The sequence below is a fragment of the Salvia hispanica genome, chromosome 5 (genome assembly GCF_023119035.1).
Source record: "Salvia hispanica cultivar TCC Black 2014 chromosome 5, UniMelb_Shisp_WGS_1.0, whole genome shotgun sequence".
NCBI classification, from domain to species: Eukaryota; Viridiplantae; Streptophyta; class Magnoliopsida; order Lamiales; family Lamiaceae; genus Salvia; species Salvia hispanica.
Window position 1 is genome coordinate 9537142 of NC_062969.1, and position 11710 is coordinate 9548851.

At 35.3% G+C, this 11710-nt stretch overlaps 2 protein-coding genes across 2 annotated transcripts; one reads left to right on the top strand and one right to left on the bottom strand.

The window, feature by feature from the left end:
* Positions 1-201: 201 nt before the first annotated feature.
* LOC125186802 (squalene synthase 1-like) lies at positions 202-6271 on the top strand. Its single transcript, XM_048083254.1, has 15 exons — positions 202-289; positions 433-634; positions 1048-1090; positions 1173-1262; positions 1951-2026; positions 3109-3178; positions 3523-3666; positions 3766-3870; positions 4000-4146; positions 4233-4308; positions 4468-4556; positions 5208-5299; positions 5379-5427; positions 5510-5580; positions 5945-6271. Exons 2-14 carry the CDS (start codon positions 440-442, stop codon positions 5573-5575), a joined length of 1242 nt encoding a protein of 413 aa, XP_047939211.1. The 5' UTR covers positions 202-289; positions 433-439; the 3' UTR covers positions 5576-5580; positions 5945-6271.
* A 205-nt stretch (positions 6272-6476) lies between these two features.
* On the bottom strand, positions 6477-10607 carry LOC125186231 (SH3 domain-containing protein 2-like). The gene is made up of 10 exons (XM_048082582.1): positions 10328-10607; positions 9632-9748; positions 9198-9267; positions 8967-9118; positions 8454-8555; positions 8107-8307; positions 7954-8016; positions 7656-7841; positions 7483-7557; positions 6477-6881 (listed from the first exon to the last, which is right to left on the bottom strand). The coding sequence occupies exons 1-10, from the start codon at positions 10385-10387 to the stop codon at positions 6765-6767; spliced, it is 1143 nt and encodes a 380-aa protein (XP_047938539.1). The 5' UTR covers positions 10388-10607; the 3' UTR covers positions 6477-6764.
* Between the last annotated feature and the right edge of the window lie 1103 nt (positions 10608-11710).

The following is an 11710-nucleotide window of genomic DNA, read 5'->3' on the forward strand; positions in this document are numbered from 1 at the left end:
GGCATTATCCAAATGGCAATCAGCCTAACCGCAGAACTGACGTTCGTCAAAATCCAACATCGCCCGCCAACCCCATATTTTTTCATACACCACACACACTCACACGAAATGGTCATTTTCTCTCAAACTATAAAATAAAAAGTAAATATTCCATATTATAAACACTACACACAATCACCAAAGCATTCACCTCCCACATTCCCCCCCCCCCCCTCTCACCACACGCGCACGAATTCCATCGTCCTCGCTGCCATATTCACGGAGCTGATTTAGAGTAGTTTCAGAAACAGTAAGTATCGCCCGCAGATTTGAAACGTCATCTCGAGCAATGTGATTTGAGTTCGGTCATGAATTAATTAGAAATTCTCGTGCTCGATCATTGCCTAGATCGCCGTCGTGAGCTGATTTAGTTTGTTAATCGGTGCCTGACAGGTTTCAGATGGGGAGTTTACGTGCGATTTTGAGGCATCCGGATGATTTGTATCCATTGCTGAAGCTGAAATATGCGGCGAGGAATGCGGAGAAGCAGATACCGCCGGAGCCACACTGGGGATTTTGTTACACCATGCTTCACAAGGTTTCTAGAAGTTTCGGTCTCGTTATTCAGCAGCTCGATACCGATCTTCGTGATGCTGTGAGTGATCTTCATACTTATTCTGTTTTCGGTTCAATCATCGATGTCTTTGAGAAGGAACTTCTAATTTCTTCGTGCTTGTATGGTGATGATCGATGTAGATTTTCTGTTGTTATTGAACCGGCTAATTTCTCAACTTCTGTATCCAATAACTGAAGAACTGCTGCATACGACGATATTAACATATTAGTATGCAATTATTGGTTTTTTTTATAGCACATTTATTACGATACCAAATAGTCTCATATTTTGACTATTGATCTCACAATAAGCAGATGGAGATAATGTCCAATTTCATGGCAATTCTACTGATAGATTACATAATTTATACGGTCAAGAAATTCTAGTTTCCAAGTAACTTTCTATATTGTCACACCAGAGAATGACTGCGTTATTCTTCTTGGATTTCGCAGATTTGCATTTTCTATTTGGTTCTTCGAGCACTTGACACTGTTGGTAAGGTTCCTATGAAGAATTATAAGAGTAATCATTCTAACTGTTGAGATCATTTTTTCATTGTTATTAACTTATTTGACAGAGGATGATACTAGCATAGCAACAGAGCTTAAAGTACCTATTCTGATGGCTTTCCATCGTCACATATATGACCGAGAATGGCATTTTTCATGTGAGCTTTAACTTTTGTCTTTCTTATTTTTTCGCTGGTAATTGTGTGATTAGGAAGTTGAACAGGACGTTATAAGAGCTAATTTGCATTTTGATTGTGGATAAGAGTTTTTGCTTATAATGCCAAAACCTTGTGAATGTCTAGCCATTTTGCTCAATAAGCATCATAGACAACCATTTAGTTGTCAACAAAAGAAAACATCTGTATGAAGATTGAATTGAATGGTCACTTAGGCAGCTAGGACTTGATGCATCTCACACAATTTCCTATAGTCACTCTTAAAACCAAATCAAATGAAAACTTTAATGGTACTGTTTATTTTTGCTTGATGAGCTGCATTCTGCTAATTGTCTCCAGGTTTGATACTATTTACAGCTAAATTATGACTTTAATTAACAGGCTTGTAATGTTGCATTGACAATATAGTCAACTTTAAAAGTTAACTAGAGATGCAATTTTTGTGACATCATGTTGCTTCTGCGTTCTTGCAGTTTAACGGAACAGTGTGTTTCATTAATAGAAACTCTGATGTGCGAGGAACATATATGCTAACTGGAAAACCTTGGCTTATTCTGTTGTTATCCATAATCAGTTTTCAGAAGAGGAATATCTCGATTATATTTTTTGTTATTTTAAGTGAAGAAATTTATTTATACGTCCAAATTCATGTTATATATTTGTTTCACAGGTGGTACAAAGGAGTACAGAGTTCTAATGGACCAGTTCCATCATGTTTCCACTGCTTTTCTGGAGCTTGCACCTGGGTACTCTTTAAGCGGCATATATTAGTATATTACTGATGTGATTTGGTCAACATATAACATGGCATTGATAAAAAGAGAAATGAGTCCCAAGATTCCCCTCATAGATATGCAAATTTATTGAGCGATGATTTAGTTATAAATGAATTTGGCAATGACCTAGATCAGGAGTTTTTTTCTATATGCGTTTCAAATGATATTTCTGTTGGTGGCTGACGAGGAAATGTCTGAACAACATTATTAGTAACCTGAAGCAGAAGGTTTGGAATTAAACAGAAGTGCCACTGACTGGAGAAGATAGGTCTGGATCAGATCAATACATAATTCAATCTGGAAAGTTGTGTACAATATTGACTTCATAATGTCTTTCATTCATAGGTATTGGTTTGGGCAAGACCTAGGGTACTGTTAGTTCTGATGGATTGAAGTTGGAAAGGTCCATATACTGGCATAATCTTGTTTAATATTTGCTGACATTCAGTTGTGTGGACCAGGAAGTAGTTTTATATCTAACCAACAGCTACGTAATATTGCTTCTGAATGATGTGGTGAAACGGTTTCGTTTCCTTAAATGCGCTTCAAAAAGAGTAACTGCGGTACAAAAATTCTGGTGAAGCCACTAGGATAAGCCTAGTCCGGGACAAAAAAAAATAAAAGTGATAACTGATAAGAACGTGTTCAATCTCATTTGCATTTGATTAATCTTATAACAATGCACTTTTAAGTTCTTGATGTCTAGGATGCCAATATGTACATAAACTATCTTCACTGGCAATATGAGGATCACAATTTCACAATTGATGCCTCCTGTCATTACACTTCCAAACAGTGCAATGGTAAATATAAGCAGACTGAGAGCAAGAAATTCAATTAAATTTAAGCAGATTGATAACATGACAGGTGTTTGTTAACTTTGTCTGGACTCTGGTAATAGAATTTCAGAAGAGTAGTACCAAAAACATTTTACTTTTCAGTTTAAATTATAGCCTTCCTCATATTTATCTATTAGTAGTTGAAGTTAATTTGGTAGTAGTTAACTACTTCTATGCATGAAAGATAACTTTCAACCTCCCCAATTTTTGCAGTTATCAGGAAGCAATTGAGGATATTACCATGAGAATGGGTGCAGGGATGGCAAAATTTATTTGCAAGGAGGTATATATACACCAGAATACCAGATTGTTTCTCTGTCCATGGATTGAACTATGAAGTTATTTATCCTGGCTTTTGAAGTAGATTCCATGAGATTTAGAATTTAATTTAGATAACTTATTTTTTTATTATTTCAGTACCTAGACACATTTTCCTCTGGCCTCATTATTAGGGAAATAGATATTTTTTCTGTTTTAAAAACATCAGAAATCATACTTTATAATATATCAGAATCATATTACTTTAATGTTAATTTAATAACCATAATAGGTACTCGTAGCCAGAATATTCTTGTGCTCACCAGGAAAATCTCATTTAATTACTTATGACCAATTTTCACTTTCCAGGTAGAAACCACTGATGATTATGATGAATATTGTCATTACGTGGCTGGCCTTGTTGGATTGGGGTTATCCAAACTATTCCATGCTTCTGGAAAAGAAGATCTTGCCACAGATGAACTGTCCAATTCAATGGGTTTATTTCTTCAGGTACCTATTCCATCTTGTGGTGACAAGTCAAGTCATCGCTTTAGAGATCTCTGTCATTTTTAACTGTAAGAACTCTCTCCCATACTTGGAACAATACAGAAAACAAACATTATCAGAGATTACCTTGAGGATATCAATGAGATACCAAAGTCACGTATGTTCTGGCCTCGTCAAATATGGAGTAAATATGTGAACAAACTTGAGGTAAAGAATTATTTCCCTTGAATCTAATGAAACATTTTCAAAATTTCAATAGTCATGTTGATCGAATACGTATGTTACACGTGAATTAGATGTCGAAAATACCTTACATGGTTCATGTAATGTTCTCAGGACTTGAAGAGCGAGGAAAATTCAGTTAAAGCAGTGCAGTGCCTAAATGACATGGTCACAAATGCTTTAGTGCACGTCGAAGACTGCCTCAAGTACATGTCTGATTTGAGAGATCCAGCTATCTTTCGCTTTTGTGCAATTCCACAGGTATACTTGTAAATACAGTGTTTTTCATATATCTGAGGTTTGGATTTTCACCGAAAGTGCATCTGATTTCCCATTTTCTTGACCAGATAATGGCAATTGGGACATTAGCTTTATGCTACAACAACATTGAAGTCTTCAGAGGTGTTGTAAAAATGAGAAGAGGTATGCTGACATTCTTGATGTTCCTCTTGCTAGGTGATTATGTGATTGTAACTGTTTTTTTACATAAAATTTTCCTTCCTGCCATCTCTCAATTCCTTTTCCTTTTTTAGACCAATTAAAAATTCTAATAATTGTGTTTTATGTCTCTTTTTTTCCTAGGCCTTACTGCTAAAATTATCGACAGAACCAAAACAATGTCTGATGTGTATGGAGCTTTTTACGACTTCTCTCGGATGCTGAAATTTAAGGTACTTCTTGTTTAGACCTATCAAAAAGCTGGTCTGGCTGGTCGCCCAGACATAACCTCACGAAAAACTGGCTCTGTTTGTTTCCTCTTATTTGGTGTTTAATTTGTGAAAAAGCAAAGAGCAAGTAAATCTGTGGTGCTATTTTACAAAAAAAAGTCTCATTTTTTCAAGAGAGGAACATGTTCGGCAAATTTGATTTGGTTTGAATAGTATTATATTGAAAATTTCAAATTATTGCAGAACACATTTTCAGCATTCTTCAATTCTCTATTTAATGGATACATCTATTGTTATTCTCTCTCTCTCTATTTATACTTATAAAGTTATAGTGAACATTTTAAATCAGTCCTCTTTATTTGAGTGCTAATACTCAAGCTCTGATTATAAATCATATGCTGAGGCATTTCTGAAAACTTAGTTTTTGTTTGTTATCTATGCCCATATTTTTATGGGACGGAGGGGGTATTTTTGTTTTCTGATTTTTTCATATAAAGGTCCAATTCCTTTTACTGGAACTATGTAAGATCATTAGAATTAATTTCGTATGAGCATTACGCTCAACCATACGTGTTGAATGATAGACCTTGTTTAAATGTTTTATTGTTTACCTTTCGTAATTCGCTAAAAGAAATGTGGCATCATCCTTTTTAGGTTGACAACAATGATCCTAATGCGGGAACGACAAACGACAGATTAGACACTATCTTGAAAATTTGCAGGAACTCTGGCACCTTGAATGAAAGGTATTTGTAGTTTCATTATGTTATGATATTAGACAAATCTTATCTCTCCTTTTACGACAACCCTCCTTTTATCTCATAGGAAATCTTACATTATTGAGAGTGGCCCCCAGTACAATGCTGCTTATATGGTTAGTTCTGGATTTCATTTTTTAGGTTTTCATTAAAGAAGTCATATGCCTAATAAAACAACTACCTAATTGACAAATGCAGGTTGCTATTTTCTTCATCATACTAGCAATTCTTCAAGCATACTTCGCACCAAAGAAAGCTGTCTAATATCTGTGAGTCTTTCCCGCCTCTTCTTTCTCCAATACTGCCACTTTTATGTGAAAATATTGTTAAAGCACAACAATGTTGTTTCTAGTTGATAAGAATACAAGCTTTTTATTCAAGTCGATGAAATTTAGAATTATGTTTCATGACTATATATATTCAGTCCCCTGTCTCTAACATGTTAACTGAAAGTAGTAATCAAGATGGAGTCACCACACACAGGAAATCTGAAAAAAAAAGAAAAATCACGTTGAACTGAAATTGAAAATAGTATATCAAAATTTCTCACTGACCAGCATAATAGCAGAATGCTTTTATTTTTTAAATAAATTTCTTTTGTGAGCTCATACTGTATTCCCTCCCGATTTGCAGGATTGGTTTATTGGAATGAGAACTACTACTTGCTTGCTACTACCCACACGAGCTAATTCCACACACAAACAAGCTTGTCACTGAAAATAAAGCAAAAAGAAAAAATCATGTAACGAATTTGTGCATATGTTTGAATTTGTCCTTTGTGTTGCTGGACTGGTATTAATAACCTAATTAGACCCACAAAGTTTACTGCTTGCTTATTCCAGAATTGCAGTTCTGCATTAAACCCAATTACAATTTGCATGTTGATATTAGTTTTCAACCACATATTGTACATTCAGCTATTTTCTCGATATTTGATGAGTATTATGTATTTATTTATTATTAATATTATTATCTATTGCAAAAGACAAACAAGGGTTTCAACTATTACAGTTACTGCGGCAACTAATTTATAATAGATACGGACAAACATAAGTTGGGACTTTAATAGGGATACGATAAGAAAAAGAGAATAAGATGATATCATATGGGCAATGAAGGTAAATGCGCAACATTTATCAGCATTTAAGGAAATTAACAACATCGATGCCCAAAAGAGGAGAGCAAAATATGCAATACTAATCAATTCGAGGCCAAGTACAGCAAAATCAAATGAAAACATAATAAAGAAAACATGGCATTTTGTTATTATACACATACAAACCAGAAACAAATTAACTCGATGAACCTGCAGGCAATACACCAATCTGCAAAATTTGCACCAAATAATGATTTAAGAAAAGAAAGGGAGAGTAATCCTTTCTGTAGTTGGCGAACTCTAATATTATGCATATATTCCAACAATAAAGCACAAAACCAAACTCATGATAATAGTTCAAAAAACTTCTGCAAACTTGCTGGCAAGAACACGCTCACGCCTCTCGATATAGCCGAATGGGAACCAACCGGCTCTGCCTTTGCACTCACCCTCTGCCCAGCCGTTGTTCGAAACCTTGAAATGGAGGCAGATATCATTTAAGCATAAAATTAACACAACTTTGATACTAACCACTATTCAAACACAGAGATAGCACATTATAAAGTAAAGGAAAAGGGAAAAAAAACTCCTGCCTCTCTAATTTGAAAAAAAAGAAGCATAGTTTATAGCTATACTTTCAGTTGTTTATTGGTCATAATGCACATGTTAAGTTCACAATTGAAATGAAAGAAAAATGAAAAAAACAATAATAATAGTAGTAGCCACTCTTTTAAAGAAAAAATAGAGTAGCCAGAAAAGCCTTTGGCAAAGGCATATCCTAAATAAGACCATTCCTATTCTGTTAACTAGAAACCAATATAGTCCATAGATCTTGCCTGATGGATGGTCAAGAATGATATTCAAACGGGATTATGCATTTTATGCATAAGATAATATTTTGTTCACGATTAACAGATTAAGGTTAATTTTACCAGACTTCACTTAAATATTCACTGTAAGAGAAGAAATGTTGATCAACGGCTTTCTATTGAGTACGCTAAGAATAGAACAGGACTACTTTCAACATGATAATAGACACGTTGACTGAGAACATGAGTACTCAAGACTAGCATACCTTCCGAATGACGAGATAGTCTCCAACTGACAAAGTAAGTTCCACCTCGGATTCAGCATGATAAGGATACATGACCTGTTTTATCAGCAATAAAAAGCGGGATAAGTAAGCTAAACACCGATGATCGAGTTTACTTAACAAATACTGACATATAACCTTAGCAAACTAAATACCTCCCCAAGAAAGTAACCCATAGCATCAGTCGATCCATCCTGTACCGGTGAGGTAGGCAGACTATTTACTTCTTCATATGCTGGAGGTGCAGGCATACTGTCCATGCTTGGAACTGCAGCAGCAGCAGGTGAAGGTGAAGGTGCAGGAGCAGGAGCAGATTCAATCCTTTGGCGCTCAGACATCATCTGAAAAAACATAACTCATCAAACATATATGGAAACAAATCATAAAGCACAACAAGAGGGAGCAGAAGTTTTTATATTGGGGGGGGGGGGGGGATATGCTGGATTGACTTACTTCTCCTTCTAGCATATCAAGTATTTGAAGAACTCGCTGATGGTAGGCTCGTTCAGCTTCAACCTTAAAAACAAATACGGGATATATTAGGTACGAATCCATAGACTAGTTTTAAACATGAGCCCAAACTTTAAAAGTATGAAGGCAAATTACCATAGCAATTAGTCGTTGCAGTGTCAACCTTTGTTGTTGAGCTTCTACGGCAGCCATAGCAGCAGCAGCCTCTTTCCCTAGAGTGGCGACATTTGACTTCAGATCTTGCAATTTAGACTCGGCTGCCTCAAGTTTAAAAGCCATGTCAGGATGGGCATTTCCTTCCCTTAATTTGGCTTGTCTTCTTGCAACTTCAACAGCCTATCTAGTTCCAACAATCAGTGTAACAAGCTGGTGAGGGGATCTCCATCAATAAGCAGCATGCGAACATCTCAATTAATAAGAAAAGCAATTTAAGTGCATCTAAGATCCCGTCAATCACTAACGATTTAACTAAATTAAAATACCTGAGCTTCAGCCTCTTGCCGCATCCTGTCATATCTTTGTGCTAGATGACGAGCGTCCTCCAATGGAGCTCCCATAACCATAGCTCTCAATGGTTCTGCCACCTGGCATAGAAGAAGTCAAGAGTTATTAATGAACTAGCTGTCTAAGTCTCGTAAAATAGATTGTGCAGAAAGTTTAAATTAGTTGATGAGGAAACAGAGATGATAGAAAATCTGAAAGTCAAAGTGCATCCAGGTAACAGAAACTACAGTGGACTAATATTGCGATAGAAACCAAATGTCTGTTCGATGTGTAAAATTCACACGATTTCCTAGTGGGATAAGAGTAAGTTAATTAAAAAATCTAACTAAAGCATAAACAAAGTTGGAACAGGTGAATGGTAAGCTGATAAATTAAGTTGATAATAACTAAATAGGAGTACAAGCAGAATATGCAAAAGATGCAGGTAGCAACAATGCTGTTATGTAAAAAACCAACACAAGAGTCATGTTTCGGGGAAGCAAAATAATAACCTGTGTGCCTAAGGCCTTCAACAGATTTCCGCGTTCTTTCTCCATTTGAGCACGAGTTCGTGCAAAATTTAATGCAGCTTTTGAGAGTGTACTCCCGCTGGTGCATGTATTTTCAACACCATATTTCCTGCTATCTTCTGACAATTTTGTTCCTGAAGGGAAAATGACACATGAAGGATTTATTATATTTACACTCGACATATAAGATCATTTTGAATCAACAAAACTAACCTATCTCGACTTGTTTGGACCCTGTTACTATATAACCTTCAACACCACGAACAATGTCTCTCTGGAAATGCTGTAGTATGAAAAGACAAAATGCAATCAGAAACTTATGATACATAATGAATACTTTAGCATTACAAACAGGATTCCTAAGTCAAAGGCTGAATAGTTAGGAACCATTGTGACAGCTCCCTAGCCCCCAAGTTATAACACAGTTACCCACTCTCCCTTTGTATGTGTGTCTCTCTCTCTTTTGCACACTCAAGTGAATTTGTGTTTATGTTATGGTTGGGATGAAGGATATAATTCCCCTTTAGATAAGCTTTATGCTATGGCTGGGATTTATGAAAACTGATCCAGATAAGCTTATGCTCTATGAGTTACGACAATGACTTTCCACATCCCTAAGCATTTAACTCCACAATAGGCAATATAACCTTGGCAGCTCGAGTGGATATGTATAGCTTTTCAAGCTTTTGGTGCTGCTGGAATTCTGCATCATCAGGCATGACATTATCTGAACCACCATAGGCACCAAACTGCTTCAAAACAGCCTGGAAAACGAGTTCAGTGAAAACAGAAGTACAAAAACACCAGATATATATCTGAGTTGTATAGTACTAGTACAATTAAATATCGTGTAGTCACAACTTCAATTCAATGCATATAACCAAATCCAGGCTCCAGTATCAGACCAATAAACTTGTACAGTTGCACGCGCTCATTTGCATTTAAATCAGTTCAAATTACAATGTTTAAACTCATATGCGGCAGTCAAACGGATCAAAAAATTGAGAGATCATCTAGATTAACACGAATCCACATATCACTTACCGTTAATTGTCAAAATCTATTTACATTAAAAAAACAACAAGAGAATTAACGCCAGTAAACCTAAATCGAGGTGGTAAACAAACTGAATTTCAAATCAATCAGCTAAACGAAATCAAATACAATTCCAATTATGGATGCACAACATATTCCGGTATCATAAATTCTACAATTCATGCCAATCCGAATGATCACAACATCCAAATTGAGCCGCCCGATCCGACTGAAAAATTCTCATAAAAAATCCTAAACGCAGAATCAAATTTACACACACATCTGCGAGTTGCACAGCGGTAGAATACCTGCTGTTGCCTGGCGACCTGCTCTCGGAGTCTGGACGCTTGTTTTCTGATGGCTTCCATTCACGAATCGATCAACACCTCCCGCAGCTATAATCCACACACACAGCTGAAACAGTTCTATTTTTTTTTTGCAGAAAAGAGGAATGTATACAGCAAATGGATTCAGGTTTGAAGGAAGATCTATAGCTATAGGCGTCAAAATGATTTCGAATGTGCCTGATTTTTCCGGATAACAGTTTGCTGATGTACGGTTATTTTTTGTGACACAGAGCAAAAATCAGATCTATTTCTAATTTTCTTAAATTTACATTCTCAAATTTACACTTATATATATTACCAGTGTTGTTAAATTGATGTTTAGAAAAAGTCATTCGGTCGAAAGGAAATTACAGTAATTCAAGCTTACAGAGGTAAAAAGGAGGCTAAAAATTCTATAAAAAAAATTACTTTACTAGTAGTAGTATTATTTATCAATAAGTTTTATTTCGAGATTTATTGTCAACTATTTATAGTCAGATTTTGTCTCAAATATGGAGACGGAATTTTCAAAGAATAATTAGAAAAAAATAGTTTGACATTCTTTGTTACGCAATTGAAATATTTGCTATAATCAGATTGAAGTTTCAAATTAAGTTTATGAAATATGATTAAAATTATTAGACTAAAATATAATACTACTGTACATCTAAAAGTCCATTTGATAGATAAGTAAGACTACAGATCACACGTATGGGAAACTTCTATTTATACTAGTTACACGTTGAATGAGATCAATTTGACGGCTTTTAGGAAACAGTCAAAAAGATTGTAAGGACATGGAATGAAGATCATATAAATATTTTCAACTTAATAAAAATTACTAGCAATTGTTAAATTGAACGATTCGTAATAAAGTTTGAAATTTAAAGTATAATATTAGTAATAAAAAACATTGGTCACTTTTCATCCAACCGAGCTCGAGGCAAATTGTGTTCGGTTCATTAGGTTCGAACATGTTCGAATTCGTTTGTTCTTTATGTTTGAGAGTACGCTAATCAAGCTTGTTTCTCAATCGAACTCGAGTAACATATTGACGAGGAGCATATTTAATTTTGAACATTTTACTAGCCTTTCTTTATGGGGCTCAATCAAGGGTCACACAAGCCAAGCTCAGGCTTGAATACAAAAATAATTTTGGTAGTAAATGACATGAGTTTTAAGGTAATATTAATAAAGTAAAAAAGATAGAGATAAAAATAGTTGAATGGTTGTTAATAGAAACTGGGACATGCCATTAGAGAGAAACTTAGTGAATAATCCAAAATAAAAAAATAAGACTACTTTTTTTAAGACGGGAAGTAGTATCACACAAGCCGAAGCTGAGCTCGGACAACAATGCAATAG

Excerpts from the sequence above, each read along its gene's own strand:
- LOC125186231 (XM_048082582.1), bottom strand. The coding sequence starts at position 10,387 with ATGGAAGCCATCAGAAAACAAGCGTCCAGACTCCGAGAGCAGGTCGCC. Across the intron at positions 9,749-10,327 it reads AGGTCGCCAGGCAACAGCAG|GCTGTTTTGAAGCAGTTTGG; the intron begins GTATTCTACCGC and ends CTCGTTTTCCAG. Across the intron at positions 9,119-9,197 it reads GTCCAAACAAGTCGAGATAG|GAACAAAATTGTCAGAAGAT; the intron begins GTTAGTTTTGTT and ends TTTTCCCTTCAG.
- LOC125186802 (XM_048083254.1), top strand. The coding sequence starts at position 440 with ATGGGGAGTTTACGTGCGATTTTGAGGCATCCGGATGATTTGTATCCA. Across the intron at positions 2,027-3,108 it reads TTTCTGGAGCTTGCACCTGG|TTATCAGGAAGCAATTGAGG; the intron begins GTACTCTTTAAG and ends CAATTTTTGCAG. Across the intron at positions 5,428-5,509 it reads AGTACAATGCTGCTTATATG|GTTGCTATTTTCTTCATCAT; the intron begins GTTAGTTCTGGA and ends TGACAAATGCAG.